The sequence below is a fragment of the Mustela putorius genome, unplaced genomic scaffold, assembly GCF_011764305.1.
Source record: "Mustela putorius furo isolate JIRA1106 unplaced genomic scaffold, ASM1176430v1.1 tig00003913_pilon_pilon_pilon, whole genome shotgun sequence".
In the NCBI taxonomy this organism is placed as follows: Eukaryota; Metazoa; Chordata; class Mammalia; order Carnivora; family Mustelidae; genus Mustela; species Mustela putorius.
In genome coordinates, this window is record NW_025422060.1 from 4,597,320 (window position 1) to 4,614,461 (window position 17,142).

The 17,142-nt window shown below is 37.3% G+C and overlaps 1 protein-coding gene across 1 annotated transcript in view; it reads right to left on the reverse strand.

Moving 5' to 3' along the window:
* The window catches only part of CCDC7 (coiled-coil domain containing 7), a 467,373-nt gene that overhangs the window by 21,584 nt on the left and 428,647 nt on the right, over positions 1–17,142 (reverse strand). Inside the window, exon 40 of the mRNA XM_045069128.1 lies at positions 2,203–2,322. Within this exon, the coding sequence (XP_044925063.1) occupies positions 2,203–2,322 (120 nt within the window). The remainder of the gene's footprint in view (positions 1–2,202; positions 2,323–17,142) is intronic.

Consider the following 17,142-nt stretch of genomic DNA (forward strand, 5'->3'; position numbering starts at 1 on the left):
CCCTTGGTGTGTAATACTAGATCCCACAACTTCTACAAATGCACTTTCATTCATGGATGGGTGCCAGATTTTTGTTGTTTAGAATGGGGTAAGGGGGAAAAACAAGGGACATCTTATGCTATTGTGATGCTGAAATCAGTTGTTATATATTTGTAGTAGTTCCTTATGTCCGTCTGTATTTCATCCTAGGATCTCCCAACATCCTGGTTCATTGCTTTTTTGCATGCATATTTTTATTGAGAAAATTATAGTATAATTAAAATATAATTGAATGATGAAAAAGACAACCTAACTGTAATGCGTAATTTACTGCTAGGTGAGTCTGTTTGTTGTGATTTTTTTCTGCCACCTTTCTGTAAGGGACTGGGTCCTGTGGGGACTATCCTTGTATTGCTACTATATTCTCTGTGTGTGTGTATGTGTGTGTATTGTGCAGGAAGTCACATCATAGGACCTTCCTCTGAAAATGATTATAGATCACAAAATTGTGATCTCTGGCCCTCATGACAAATTTTAACATGAATTTGTGGGGTTCAGGAAAGAGCACATGCATTTTGCTTGGGGGGGTATCAAGAATATTTGCAACTAGAGGGAACGTGGCGGTATATTGGTTTCAATAATGGCCTCAATGTATTCTTGACCACTGGTGTTCCTATCCTCGCATACAACTCTGGTCTTGGCTATACGACTTTAGTAAATGGAACAAAAGTAAACAGATGCAAGCAGAAACTTCAAATGTTTCTACAAGGTTTGTACAATGGGCTTGCTCACATGTTGCTCTTAGAACCTGAGGTTACAACATGGATATGCTTAAGCTAATCAGCTGGATGATGAAAGACAAGGGGCCAAGTCACCTCTTGTATCACTTGAAAAGTTTGTTTTCTCTTAGCTCCCAAACCATCCTTCCACAGTTGCTTTGTGAAATTGGATGCAGGACTCTGATAACCACATTTTTGCTTTGCCAGGTAACTCCAAATTAGGGTTAGGCAAATAAGGCACTCTAGAGAGAGATTGCCAGTTTAGAGGAGAAACAAGGGATTTGCTTCCTCCATTTGGCTACCATTGGGTTTCCTGAGAGCTTCTTGTCTTTTTTCAGTTTCTGTGAACATCATCCCAGCAATGTCTCTTTATCCTAGAAGTGGAAGTTCTTTCCATGACATAAATGGTCTGTAGTTTTCGCAACATTTGCAAAACCAGTTTTATTTAAACCTCACCAGCTCAGACACTAGCAATGTCCCCTCTTCAGAAGTATGTCTGAGACCCTCCTGAAAAATCAGAGATACTAGCTCCCACCAAGCCACATATTCTACTCAGAGTCTTTATCAGCCTTAGAAGTGGCAACTTCTTCATAACATTCCTTCATGTTATCTCAGAATTCTTTTACACTTTGTTACCCAGTTAACAACTTTATACTTAGTTAATGAGTTTTTACACTTTTGTTCTTTTTTCAGACAACTAGTGAGCTTTTTATCTCTTGATGATCCCCAAATATATACCCCATTGTCTCAAATAACAGCTAGCCAATTGCCAGACAGGTGAGTGAAGCCATTGACCACAAGGTGACCAAAGATACATATGTTAGCCAGCCAAAATCAGTCTACATTCCTAACTCCCAAATCATGAACTCTAAATCCTGCATTACTATTTTAAGTTAAATAGTTTGGGGGGTAGTTATGCAGTAAAAGAACACTAACAAATATGGAAAAATTTTTAAAAAATTAATGATTCAATAACACAGATGGACATAAATTAATCAAACAAAACACCCACCTGTATAGTTGATGGTTAGGCAGAGAAAAGTATTTTTTCCTCCACAGTTGCTAGAGAACATGTGAATTTTAATGTCATTTTAGGAAAGCAATCTAGAAATATCTTTTAACATTATAAAATCCTGGGATTTTCTCCCAAAGAAATTCAAGCATCAATAAATATGAATGCATGTTCATGGAGACATTTACCAGTGGTAAAAAGCCAAAAAGGTCAATTCTCTTTAACAGAAGAATGATTAAATAAATAATTCTATACTGTGAAATATTATACTACTAGTAAAGGTAATTAAAGCCGTTTAATTTTCAGGTTTGCAAGGATTCACTCAAAATATTTCTGAATAAAAAGATGTAAAATGAGTAAAATGAAAAGTCATACCAAACAACAACTATACATACACACACACACATATTATATATATATATTTTTCTTTACCTTGACTGTCAAAGGGTGATAAATTGATCACTTTTGTTGGGAATTTACTCATTGAGATGTTCTTCGGAACTAAATCTTGTTGGTTTGAAAACATATTTTTGTTTTTAAACAAATTCATTCCTAAAATGAAAATGTTTAGAAATTAGATAGAGATCCTGAATATTCATACACTACTCTCCAAACACCATGTACTACTAGTCTTTATTTATATGTTTGTAATGTTTTCTTACCACATTTTATTGAGTGGCCACTTGCTTACTGCTCTAATTTGTATAAACTATTTGATAATTTTCTCTTCCTTGTCTTTATTCTGTGTTCATTGATAGCATCTTCTTTCTTTAGCTTAGTGAGTATACTTACTATGCAAAAACTGCACATATTTAATGCATATATATTTTGATAAGTGTAGACATAGGCATATGCCTGCAATACCATCACCACAATCAATAAGCATACACATCACCCCCAAAAAGCTTCTCTTGTTTTCTTTTTAGGTAGATGGTAAGAAAAGTTAGCAATTTTTCTCTATATATATTTCTCTATATATTTATCTGTCTGTGGGCATTTAGATAGTTCGCATGTCTTGGCTATTGTAAGTAATACTGTAATGAACACAGAAGTCCATGTATCACTTTGAAAGAGTAATTTAATTTCTTTTGAATATATACCCAGAAGTGGGATTGCTGGATCACATGGTAGTTCTCTTTCTAATTTTTGAAGGAACATCTATGTTGTTTTCCATAATAGTTGCACCAGCTTTACAATCCCACCAACAATTTACAAGGGTTGCCCTTTCCCCACATCCTCACTAATATTGGTTATCACTTGTCTTCTTGATGATAAGCATTCTAACAGGTGTGGGATGTTATATCATTGTAGCTTTTGTTGTTGTTAAATATAATTGTTTAGGTGATTCTTTTTTTTTCTTTTCAGCATAACAGTATTCATTGTTTTTGCACCACACCCAGTGCTCCATGTAATATATGCCCTCCCTCTTACCCACCACCTGGTTCCCCCAACCTCCCACCCCCCACCCCTTCAAAGCCCTCAGGTTGTTTTTCAGAGTCCATAGTTTCTCATGGTTCACCTCCCCTTCCAATTTCCCTCAACTACCTTCTCGTCTTCATCTCCCCATGTCCTCCATGTTATTTGTTATGCTCCACAAATAAGTGAAACCATATGATAATTGACTCTCTCTGCTTGACTGATTTCACTCAGTATAATCTCTTCCAGTCCTGTCCATGTTGATACAAAAGTTGGGTATTCATCCTTTCTGATGGAGGCATAATACTCCATGGTGTATATGGACCACATCTTCCTTATCCATTCATCCGTTGAAGGGCATCTTGGTTCTTTCCACAGTTTGGCAACCATGGCCATTGCTGCTATAAACATTGGAGTACAGATGGCCCTTCTTTTCACTACATCTGTATCTTTGGGGTAGATACCCAGTAGTGCAATTGCAGGGTCATAGGGAAGTTTTATTTTTAATTTCTTGAGGAATCTCCACACCGTTCTCCAAAGTGGCTGCTCCAACTTGCATTCCCACCAATAGTGGAAGAGGGTTCCCCTTTCTCCACATCCTCTCCAACACATGTTGTTCCCTGTCTTACTAATTTTGGCCATTCTAACTGTAAGGTGGTATCTCAATGTGGTTTTAATTTGAATCTCCCTGAGGGCTAGTGAGGATGAACATTTTTTCATGTGTCTGATAGCCATTTGTATGTATTCATTGGAGAAGTGTCTGTTCATATCTTCTGCCCATTTTTTGATATGATTATCTGTTTTGTGTGTGTTGAGTTTGAGAAGTTCTTTATAGATCCTGGATATCAACCTTTTGTCTGTACTGTCATTTGGAAATATCTTCTCCCATTCCGTGGGTTGCCTCTTTGTTTTGTTGACTGTTTCCTTTGCTGTGCAGAAGCTTTTGATTTTGATGAAGTCCCAAAAGGTCATTTTCACTTTTGTTTCCTTTGCCTTTGGAGACATATCTTGAAAGAAGTTGCTCTGGCTGATATCGAAGAGGTTACTGCCTATGTTCTCCTCTAGGATTCTGATGGATTCCTGTCTCATGTCAAGGTCTTTTATCCATTTCGAGTTTATCTTTGTATACGGTGTAAGAGAATGGTCGAGTTTTATTCTTCCACATATAGCTGTCCAGTTTTCCCAGCACCATTTATTGAAGAGACTGTCTTTTTTCCACTGTATATTTTTTCCTGTTTTGTTGAAGATTATTTGACCATAGAGCTAAGTGTCCATATCTGGGCTCTCTACTCTATTCTACTGGTCTATGTGTGTTTGTATGCCAGTACCATGCTGTCTTGGTGATCACAGCTTTGTAGTAAAGCTTGAAATCAAGTAACATGATGTTGCCAGTTTTATTTTTATTTTTCAACATTTCCTTAGCATTTCGGGGTCTCTTCTGATTCCATACAAATTTTAGGATTATTTGCTGCAGCTCTTTGAAGAATACTGGTGGAATTTTGATCGGAATGGCATTAAAAGTATAGATTGCTCTAGGCAGTATAGACATTTTAACAATGTTTATTCTTCCGATCTAAGAGCATGGAATGGTCTTCCATCTTTTTGTATCTTCTTCAATTTCTTTCATGAGTGTTTTGTAGTTCTTGAGTACAGATCCTTTACCTCTGGTTAGGTTTATTCCCAGGTATCTTATGGTTCTTGGTGCTATAGTAAATGGAATCAGTTCTCTAATTTCCCTTTCTGTATTTTCATTGTTAGTGTATAAGAAAGCCACTTATTTCTGTACATTGACTTTGTATCCTGCCATGTTACTGAATTGCTGTATGAGTTCTAGAGGTTTGGGGGTGGAGTCTTTTGGGTTTTCCATATAAAGAATCGTGTCATCTGCGAAGAGAGAAAGTTTGACTTATTCATTGCCAATTTGGATACCTTTAATTTCTCTTTGTTGTCTGATTGCTGTTGCTAGGACTTCTAATACTATGTTGAACAAGAGTAGTGAGAGTGTTCCTGATCTCAATGGGAAGGCTGCAAGCTTTTTCCCAAGGAGGATGATATTTACTGTGGGTCATTCATAGATAGATAGATTTCATAGATAGATTTTATGAAGTTCAGGAATTTTCTCTCTATCCCTATACCTTGAAGCGTTTTAATCAGGAACGGATGCTGGGTTTTGTCAAATGCTTTTTCTGCATCAATTGAGAGGACCATGTGGTCTTTCTCTCTTTTCTTATTGATTTGTTCTGTCACATTGATTGATTTGCAAATGCTGAACCATCCTTGTAATCCAGGGATGAATCCCACCTGGTTGTGGTGGATAATCTTTTTAATGTGCTGTTGGATCCTATTTGCGAGGATCTTGTTGAGAATCTTAGCATCCATATTCATCAGTGATATTTGTCTGAAATTCTCCTTTTTGGTATGGTCTTTGCCTGGTTTGGGGATCAGGGTAATTCTGGCTTCATAAAAAGAGTCTGGAAGTTTTCCTTCTGCTTCAACTTTTTGAAACAGCTTCAGGAGAATAGGTGTTATTTCTTCTTTGAAAGTTTGTTAGAATTCCCCAGGGAATCCGTCAGGTCCTGGGCTCTTGTTTTTTGGGAGGTTTTTGAACATTGCTTCAATCTTGTTACTAGATACGGTCTATTCAGGTTGTCAATTTCTTCCTGGTTCAATTTTGGGAGTTTATAGTTTTCCAGGAATGCATCCATTTCATCTAGGTTGCTTAGCTTATTGGCATATAACTGTTGGTAATAATTTCTGATGATTGTTTCTACTTCCTTGGTGTTAGTTGTGATCTCTCCCTTTTCATTCATAATTTTATTAATTTGGACTTTCTCTTTTCTTTTGGATTAGTGTGGCCCATGGTTTATCAATTTTTTTTTAGATGCAATTAAAAATATTTTTTTCTGTTTTTAGATTTTTTTAAATTTTTTATTTTTTATAAATATATTTTTATCCCCAGGGGTATAGGTCTGTGAATCACCAGGTTTACACACTTCACAGCACTCACCAAAGCACATACCCTCCCCAATGTCCATAATATTATTGATTCTTTCAAAGAACCAGCTTCTAGTTTCATTGATATGTTCTACTGTATCTCTGGTTTCTACCTCATTGATCTCTGCTCTAATATTATTTTCCTTCTTATGTGTGGAGTTGGTTTGATTTGTTGTCTCCAGTTCTTTAAGGTGTAGAGACAGCTCGTGTATTCTGGATTTTTCAATTTTTTTTGAGGGAGGCTTGGATGGCTATGTATTTCCCCCTTAGAACTGCTTTTGCTGGGGCGCCTGGGTGGCTAAGTGGGTTAAGCCGCTGCCTTCGGCTCAGGTCATGATCTCAGGGTCCTGGGATTGAGTCCCGCATCGGGATCTCTGCTGAGTGGAGTGCCTGCTTTCCTCTCTCTCTCTCTCTCTGCCTGTCTCTCTGTCTACTTGTGCTCTCTCTCTGTCAAATAAATAAATAAAATCTTTAAAAAAAAAAAAAAGGAACCGCTTTTGTTGTATCCCATAGGTTTTGGACCAAAGTGTCTTCATTCTCATTGGTTTCCATGAATTGTTTAAGTTCTTCTTTAATCTCCTGGTTGATCCAAACATTCTTAGGCAAGGTGGTCTTTAGCTTCCAGGTGTTTGGGTTCCTTCCGAAATTTTCCTTGTGATTGAGCTCCAGTTTCAAAGCACTGTGATCTGATAATATGCAGGGAATAATGTCAGTCTTTTGGTATCAGTTGAGCCGTGATTTGTGACCCAGTATGTGGTCTATTCTGGACAAGGTTCCAGGTGCAGTTGAGAAGAATGAGTATTCTGTTGTTTTAGGGTGGAATGTTCTGTATATATATTTATGGGTCCATCTGGTCCAATGTGTCATTCAGTGCTCTTGTTTCTTTATTGATTTTCTGCTTCGATGATCTATTACTGAGAGAGGCATGTTAAGATCTCCTACTATTAATGTATTCATATCAATATGACTCTTTATCTTGATTAATAGTTTTCTTATGTAATTGGCTGCTCCCATATTGGGGGCATAGATATTTATAATTGTTAGATCATCTTGGTGGATAATCCCTTTAATTATGTAGTGTCCTTCTGTATCTCTGACTATAGTTTTTAGTTTAAAATCTAATTTATCTGATATGGGAATTGCTACCCCGGCCTACTTTTGGGGCCCATTGGTATGAAAGATGCTTCTCCATCCCTTCAATTTCAGTCTAGGTGTATCTTTAGGTTCAAAATGGGTCTCTTGTAGGCAACATATGGATGGGTCCTGTCGTTTTATCTAATCTGCAACCCTGTGTCATTTTGTGGGTGCATTTAGGCCATTCATATTGAGAGTGATTATTGATAGATACGTTTTTATTGACATTATGTTACCTTTGAAGTCTTTCTTTCTGTAGATTGTCTCTATATTTCTGTTCAATGATATTTTTAAGATTTTTTCTCTTCTATAGAACACCCCTTAATATTTCCTGCAGTGTCGGCTTGGTGGTTGCATAGTCTTTTAAGCCTTGCCGGTCTTGGAAACTCTTTATCTCTCCATCCATTTTGAATATCAGACTTACTGGATAACGTATTCTTGGCTGCATGTTCTTCTCATTCAGTGCCTTGAATATATCTTGCCAGCCCTTTCTGGCTTGCCAGGTCTCTGTGAACAGATCTGATGTTATTCTGATGGGCTTTCCTCTGTACGTAAGGAGCTTCTTTGTCCTAGCTGCTTTCAAGAGGGTCTGCCTACAATTATAATTCTTCATTCTTACTATTAGGTGTCTTGACGACTTTTGAGAATCTATAATCTTGGGGGGAAAGCCTTATGCCTCTAGTACATGAATGCTGGTTCCATTCGTGAGATTGGGAAAATTTTCAGGAACAACTTTTTCCACTAATCTTCTAGACTTCTTTATTTCTCCTCCCCTTCAGGGATTCCAATAATTCTGACATTGGAATGTTTTATGGCATCATTTATTTCCCTGATTCTGTTTTCATGGCTTCTAAGCTGTTTGTTCCAGGCTTCCTCCTGATCCTTTCTCTCTATCTGTTTGTCCTCCATATCACTAATTCTATCTTCTGTCTCAGTTACCCTAGCTTTGAGAGAATTTAGATTAGATTGGAACTCATTGAGAGTATTATGAACATCATCCCTGGTGGCTTTCAGTTCTGCCCTAATCAATTCCGTTTGGTCATCCATGGCTTTCTCCAACCTGTTGCCTGGATAACTGTTAGCCTGAATTCCATTTCTGATTTATTGTCTCTGTTGATAGCTATTAGCTCTGTTGTAGAAGGCCCGTCCTCTGTATTTTTCTTCTGTTGGGCATTCCTACTCCTAGTCATTTTGGTGAGAGATGGCTGAATGGATGTAGCTGGATGTATCAACTGTGGTGCAGTCAAGGTGCACCCTGGAATGTTTCTCAGCAATCAGGATTCCCCACCCAAATGAGAGAAAAAAAGAAAAGAAAAAGAAAAGAAAAAAGAGAGAGAGAGAGAGAGGTTGAAAAGGGAAGATAAAAGAGAAGGCTCAGCCCAAATGGGCCCTAAGGTAAGATTTATGAAGTATACAAACAAAAACAGACAAACAAAAAGACTGATAAAAGTATACAGCAAGAGAAAAAAATATATATATAAGCAAAAAAAGAAGAGCCTCGTCAAAAAGAACCCCAAGTATAAGATTTATATACTATCAGGACAAACACAAATACACAGAAACACTGGTGGAAGAAAAAGATGGGAGAGTGGTTATAAGTTCTCAGTGTGGGTGAGGAAGGTTATTTTGATTCTTCCTGGATGTATCTTGATATCTTTGTTAAAGGACTTAACAGGGAGAAGGGAGATTCAAAATTGGTTTACCTAAAAGGGCAGCATTGATTGGGGAAAGGGGGTTATCTTGAAGTTTAATGCTATATGAATATTAGAAAATAAAAATTAAAAAAGAATAAACTAGACTAAACTAAACTAAAATTAAAAAATTTTTTTAAAATAGAAAAGCAAAGGAAAAACACGGTGTATGTATCAAAAAGTTCAGGTTAGAAGGTTATTATGGAATTTGACATACTGGACATCTCACTGTGATGGTAAATAGGTTAAAAAATTATCTATATAAAAAAATGAACCAGAATAGTGGTAATGAATTAAAAATAAAAGTTCTATCTTTGAAGTAGTGGTGGTTGTTCCCTTGTTGTCTCTTTTTTTTTTTCCTTTCTTGTTGGTTTTCTGGGGGAGGGGCCTGCCACATGGGTTTTCAGTCAATGATGTTCCCTGAGTTAATCCTCCCACCCCTCCCCCCAAGGGGGTGGGCTCTGAGGAAACTGTTTTTTTTTTTCAGGCTTTTGTTCTCTGGAGGTTTTTATGTTTGTTCATCTGTTTTCTCTTGCCTTGACAGCTTTTGATGGTTTTTGAAGGTTTAGAGGAAAGCAAACTGCACCCCGACCTCCCTCTCAGAGAGAAGCCTCAGTCTGCTCCCCTGTGGGTGCTGGAGAGCACATAAATTCCCCCTTGGCCACTGGCAGAGCAGGTTCCCAGTCACAGTCCCTGGGGACGCAGGATCTCCTGCTTGTATCCAAAACCACGGCAGCAGTGGCTGTCTGGGCAGCTCCAGACCTCCAGAGATGTTCCAAGCAGCGATCGCACACTGAGATTTTCCCGCTGGCCCGGGCTGGGAGTGCCTGGTCTTTCCAGGTCCAAGAGCTCCTGGCTGGCGCCTGTGCACACCTCTCCCAGGGGAGGGTGTGGGGCGCACGTGTCTCAGGCTCTGATGGTATGGCGTGGGTCTAAGAGTGCCAGGCTGGTGCCTGCCCTCACCTCTCTCAAGGGAGGGTGTGGAACGCGGGCGTCTCAGGCTCTGATAGCATGGCACAGTGTTCTGCTGTCTGGCGAGGCTCCCAGCCCCTCATGGGAGCCAGACCCCACACATTCTCCCACACGCTGGTGGCTCAGGGTCCAAGACCTGGTTTCTCCTTTACACTCTCTCTGGCTCAGGGCCAGGGGAGGCTGTCCTGGGTCCAGGGACTTAAGCCCCTGTCCCTAACTGCTCTGATTCCCACATCCCCCCCCCTCCCCGCAATCCTTTGCTCTTTCTGAGTGCTTTCAACCAGACTCCAAGTTAATGCTGGTCCCCAAAGGCAGGGCACTCTCCTGTATTAGGGGTATTACTTTCCAATTGGTCGCCTCTGGTGGCTCCCTCCCCCTTTTGTGTTATCTTCCGATATCAGTCCTACGTTCCCACTCTGCTTTACCTGCCCACTGGTGTCTTCTGCCCCTGTAGAGATCCAGACATGTATAATTCTGATCTCAGGCTGATTTCATGGGTGATCGGAATTCTTTGGTAGGTAATCAGCTCACTTTAGGGTACAGATTGAAACGGTGCCTCCTCCTACTTCCCCGCCATATTGTTTCCCCCCCTCTCATTGTAGTTTTGATCTGCATTTCCTTAATTAGTGATGTCAAGCACTTTTCCATTGGCTATTTGTATGTCTTCTTTGAAAAATGTCTATTTACATCCTCTCCATTTATAATAGCATTGTTTTAGTTTTGGGTTTTCTCCTCTTCTTCCCTCTTCTTCCCTTCCCCCTCTTCCTTCTCTCTCTCTCTCTCTCTTTTTTTCCTACTGAGTTGTATGAGTTCCTTACATTGGATATTAACTTATTATGAGATAGATGGTTTACAAGTATTTTTTCCCATTCCATAGGTTGCCCTTTCACTTTATTGATGGTTTCTTTTGCTGAGCAGAAACTTTTTATTTTGGTGTCCCACCTGTTTTTTATTTTGTTGCTTGTGCTTTTGATACAATGTCCAAAATATTACTGCCAAGATCAATATTAAAGAGTTTTTTCCCCCCTGTTTTCTTCTTGGAGTATTGAGGTTTCAGATCTCACATAAGTTTTTAATCTATTTTAAATTAGTTTTTATTAATCATAGAAGATATGGGTTCAGTTTTATTACAGATTGCTACCCAATTTTCCAACATCATTTATGGAAGAGACCATTGTTTCACATTAAATATTCTTGTTTCCCTTATCAATTATTAATTGTCTATATATGAAGATTTATCCAAGCTCTTGATTCTGTTTTATTGGTATATGTTCTGTTTTTATGTCAGTACTATTCTGTTTTGATTATTATAGCCTTGCAATATAGTTTGAAAACAGGAAGTGTATGTAATGCCTCTAACTTTGTTCTCTCTCAGGATTGCTTTGGCTATTCAGGGTCTTTTGTGTTTCCAAACAAACTTTAAGATTTTTTTTTTCTATTTTCAGAAAATTTTCATTAAAATATTGATAGGGATTGCATTGAATCTATAGATGGCTTTGGATAGTATCAACATTTTAAAAACATTAACTTCCAATCTATAAACCTAGGATATCATTCATTTAAGATTCTTCAATTTCTTTCATCAAAATGTTACCATTTTTAGTGCTTAGATTTTAACCTTTTTAAAATGTATTCCCTAAGTACTCTATTGTTTTGATGTCATTGTGACTGAGACAATTGTCCTTATTTCTATTTCAGATATTTTATTGTTAGTGTATAGGAATGCAACTGATTTCTGTATGTTGATTTTGTATCCTTTGACTTTACTGTTTTCATTTAGTAGTCCTAAAAGTTTTGTGGTAGAATCCTTGGGATTTTCTCCATATAATATCACATCATTTGCAAACTTCACTTTTTCTTTTTCAATTTGGATGCCTTTTCTTTTTCTTGCTTAATTGCTCTAAGATTTCCAGTACTAAATTGAATAGGAATGATGAGAATGGGCACCTTTATCCGGATCTTAGATGAAAACCTTTAAGTCTTTTGCTTATAGACTTGTCATGTATAACCTTTATTTTGTTGAGATATGTTCCTTCTATACCAAATTTATTGCAAGTTTTTATAAGATAAATTAAATAAGATAAATTAGATAAATTAGATAAATCTCAATTGGTCACAGAATATTACCATTTTAATGTTCTGTTGAGTTTGTTTTGCTGGAATTTTGTTGAGGATTTTTGTGTCAATTGTCATCATGGATATTATTTATTATCTAGGCTTTTAGTTTTCTTTTCTTTAGTGTACTTAACTGGTTTTGGTATCAGGGTAATGTTAACATTATAAAATGAGTTTGAGAGAATTCTTTTCTGTTTAGTTTTTGGGAAGAATTTGAGAAGGATTGGCATTAATTATTCTTTACATTTTTGGTAGAATTGACTAGTGAAATCATCAAAAGTGAAAGTGAGGTACTCAAGTCTCTAGGTCTGAATTTTTTTTTTGATGGGTGGTTTTTGGCAAATGATTCAATCTCCTTATCATTATTGGTCTGTTCAGATTTTATATTTCTTTACAATTAAGTCTTTGTAGATGATATGTTTCTAGGAATTTTTCCATTTCTTCTAGGTTATCCAATTTTTTAGTTTACAATTGCTCCCTGTATCTCATAATCTTTGAGTCTCTCTAGTATCATTTGTAATGTCTACCCTTTCATTTATGACTTTTGATTCTTTCTTTTTTCCACTTTGTCTTAGCCCAAGTTTTGTCAATTTTATTTACTTTTTTACAAAAAATCTTGGAACATTGAAAAAATAAAATAAAAATAAAGAGTACTTCTTTAACTCCTTAAAAAAACTACTTCTTATCATCATTGATCTTTTTATTATTTTTCTGGTTTTTATTTCTACTCTGTTCTTTACTATTTCCTTATTTGTGCTAACTTTGGGCTTAGTTTTTCTTCTTTTATACTTCCTTGTGATGAAAAGCTGTTCACTTGATAGCTTTCTTTTTTTGTCACGTAGATGTTTATCTCTATAAACTTGCCTCTTAGAAATGCTTTTGCATCATCCTTAAGTTTTGATGTATTGTGTTTCTATTTTCATTTATCCCAAGTTATTTTTTTTTTTCATTTTACATTTTATTTATTCTTTGACCTATTGGTTGTCTAGGAGTGTGCTGTTTAATTTACATATATCTGTGAATTTTCCTGTTTTCATCCATTTATTGATTTCTAATTTCATACTACTTTAGTTAGAAAAAATACTTGGTAAGATTTTAATCTTCTTAGATATACTAAAACTTGTTTTATTACCTGTCATATGATCTTTCCTGGAAAATGCTGTGTGTGAATTTGGGAAGGAAAGAGAATGTGTATTGTGTTTCTGTTGTAATGAGTGCTTGATATGTCTGTTAGATCCATTTGGTCTAAAGTATTGTGCAAGTTCAATGTTTCCTCATTGATTATCTGTCTGGATGATCTATGCCTGGATGATGTTGAAAATGAAGTGCTGAATTCTCCTACTATTACTGTATTGTTGTCTATTTCTCCCTTCATATCTGTTAGTATTTGCTTCTTACACTTAGGTGTCTGATATTGGGTGCATAAAAATTCATGATTATTACATCCTCCTAATGAATTTGTACCTTAATAATATATAACTCCCTTTTTTGGTCTCTTGTTACACTTCTGAGCTTAAGTCTATTTTGTCTGATTTGTCTAATTTTTGTTTCCACTTGTATGGCATACTTATCCATTCCTTCACTTTGACCCTACATGTGTCCTTGAGTATTAGCTAACCATGGATGAGTGTGTTTATTTTTTGGCTCTCAGTTCTGTTCATTTGGTGTGTATGTCTGTTTTTATGCCAGTACCAACTGTTTTGATTACTATATCTTTATAATACAGCTTAAAATAAGAAAGTGTGATGTCTCCAGCTATGTTCTTTTTCAGAATTGCTTTGACTATTAAGGTATTTATGATTCTATATAAATTTAAGGTTTTTTTTTTTTTCCAATTCTGTAAAAAAAAAAAAGCCATTGGAATCTTGATAGGAATTGCATTGACTCTATAGATGGCTTTGGGTATTATGGACATTTTGACAATATTAATTATTCCAATTCATGAACATAGGATAATTTTCCCACTTATTTTTTTCTTTTTCAATTTCTTTCATTAATTTTTATAGTTTTTAGTATAGGTACATTTCACCTCCTGGGTTAAACTTATTCCTAAGTATTTAATTTTCTTGATTCTATTATAAATGGAATTATTTTCTTTATTCCTTTTTCAGATAATTTGTTGTTAGTATATGGATTTTTGCATGTTAATTTTGCATCCTGCAACTTTATTGAATTCATTGATCTAACATTTTTTTGGTTGAGTTTTTAGCAAAGAATTAGTCTTCCTGTCTGAGTGGAGCAGGAGTACTGGCTTCAGAGGTGGCAATCCTGTGCCCATTTCCCTGGCCAAATAGGGCCACTTGTTTTGCTCTGCCAAAGACCAGTTCTGCCTGTTGTATTCTCTGTTCAAGTGTTTCTGGGCTATAGAGCCTCTAACTACTCTGTTTAGGCTTTCTGGTTAGGCTTGGCCAGGAGCTGTACTCAGCAGTGGGTGAGGCTATGTGAATGAGCTCCCTGCCAAGGCAGAATGGGCAGGCTAGCCTCAAGCAGCCTCCCTGGTGTTCCCAATCAGGCTTTCAGGTTGGTACAGCAGTTGGTATGGCTACAATTTAGTTCCTTTGCCTAGGCAAAATAGGGAAGCGGACTCCAAGTCCATCAAAGCTCTTTGTGATCTTGACTCTAATTAACTTGGTCCCCATAATCTAACCAAATAATACCACTGTCTTTCCTCTGCAAATAATCAGCCCCATCTGCTGTAATCTACTCAATTTGTGTTGGGCCACACAGCTTCCAGGTGTTCTACCAGTTTTCTTGGTCATTTAGTGCAAGGAGATATACTCAATAGTGAACAATGCTGACTCAGCTCCGCCATCTGAGCAGTAGTAGACCAAGCTCCAGGGCTAGCAAGACTCTTTTTTTCAAAACCCAAATCATACAGACCTGAATCTCATCACATTTCCTGGTGAGATTATGCCACCATCTTGTCTCTGCAGATAAGCAAACCTGCTGGTTGGGACTACTACTTTTCGTACTGCAGGTAGGAACTCAGTCTGTCAAGGTCTGAGTGTTGGTTTTTGCAAGCACTTCCTTCCTTCCCTGTAATAGATTCCCCATGGTCAAGTCCCATGGATTACTCCACAGTCCCCATGGTGTGAGACCAAGTGGGGGCTCCCAAAAGATGACACACAATGCTAGAGGAGCCAGATGTCCCACCTAGGTTCTTTTTTCCAACTGAAGACATTGGGGGCTCAGGGGAAATCTCACAGTGTGGCACTCCAATGGGCATGGGAGAGGGGCAATAGGGTCAGTGTGTAGCCACTTCTCCTACCTCTCTAATGCAGTCTGTCTTGGTCTCTGTGATGTGGAGAGGGGGGTGCTTCAGCTTTATCCTAAGGTTCTAAGATTTTTCCCAAGGGTGTCTGTCCATGAATAGATTTCAGTTTTTCTTCTTGTTTGGGGGAATATGGTCAGGAATGACCTATGTTACAATTTTGGTGTGCCACTCCTCCTCCCACCTTTTATATTTCTGATGCCATAATTTACCTTTGTTTATTTTGCATATTCATTAACAAATTACTGTAGCTGTAGTTATTTTTTTTTAAAAGATTTTATTTATTTATTTGACAGAGAGAGATCACAAGTAGGCAGAGAGGCAGGCAGAGAGAGAGAGAGGAGGAAGCAGGCTCCAGAGCCCGATGCGGGACTCGATCCCGGGACGAGAGATCATGACCTAAGCCGAAGGCAGCGGCTTAACCCACTGAGCCACCCAGGTGCCCCAGCTGTAGTTATTTTTAATACTTTTCTCCTTTAATCTTTATGGTAGTTAATATGTTATCGCACTGCAGTATAAGAGTATTCTGAATTTAACTATATAAATATATTGTCTTTACTAGTGTGCTGTATGTTTAAATATCACATGACAATTAGTGTCCTTTCATTTCAGCTTGAAGAACTTCCTGGATTTCTTATAAGGCAGTTTCAGTGGTGATGAACTCACTTAGCCTCTATTTCTTTTTGAGTCTTATTTCACCTTCATTTCTGGTGGACAACTTTGCCTGGTAAAGTATTCTTTTTAGGGAGTTTCTTTCAACACTTGAATCTATCATCCCACTGTTTTTTGGACTGCAGTGTATTTACAGAGATTGCTTATAATGCTTGAGAGGATTCCCACATATGAGATAAATATTTTCCTCTTGCTGCTTTTAAAATTCTGTCTTTGGGGCACCTGGGTGGCTCAGTGGGTTAAGCCGCTGCCTTCGGCTCGGGTCATGATCTCAGGGTCCTGGGATCGAGTCCCGCATCAGGCTTTCTGCTCAGCAGGGAGCCTGCTTCCCTCTCTCTCTCTGCCTGCCTCTCTGTCTACTGTGATCTCTGTCAAATAAACAAATAAAATCTTTAAAAAAAATAAAATTCTGTCTTTGTATTTGATTTTATACAGTTTTATTATATTATGTATTGGCAAATATTATTGTAGATTGAAACTTTGCAGTGATTTCTTAGCTTTTGAACTTGGATATTCAAAATATCTCCCTAGATTTGGGAAATTCTCAGGCATTATTTCTTTACATAAGCTCTGCCCTTTTCTTCTTCTGTGATTCCAATCATTCACATATTAGTTAGATTATTGGTTTTCCATAGTTCATATAGTCTTCATTAATTTTTTATTTTCTCTTCTTTGTATAATTTGAATACTGTCTTCTACTTTACAAATATTTTCTCCTGCTGGATTGGCTATCAACTCTGGAGTTTTTTTGATTCTGCTTTATGATCTCTATCCTTCTGTTATACTTCTCATTTTGTGTATTCTTTTCTTGCTTCTGTTGATCTGACTTTTGCGTTTTCTTGTAGCTCAAGTGGGCTTCTTTAAAACAGCTATTTTGAATTCTTTATCAGTTAAATTGCAAATCTCCAATTCTTTGGGGCTATTGGAAAATAATGTATTTCTTGCATGGTTTAATGTTTACTTGATTTTTTTATGTTCCTTGATGTTCTCTCTGTTTTCATTGCATTTTAAAAAGTAGTCACCTCCTCCAGGTTTACTGACTGGTTTCCAGAGGGAAATCTCTTCTTTCAGCCCTGCTAGGAATTCTGATGTTTTTTCAGACCATTC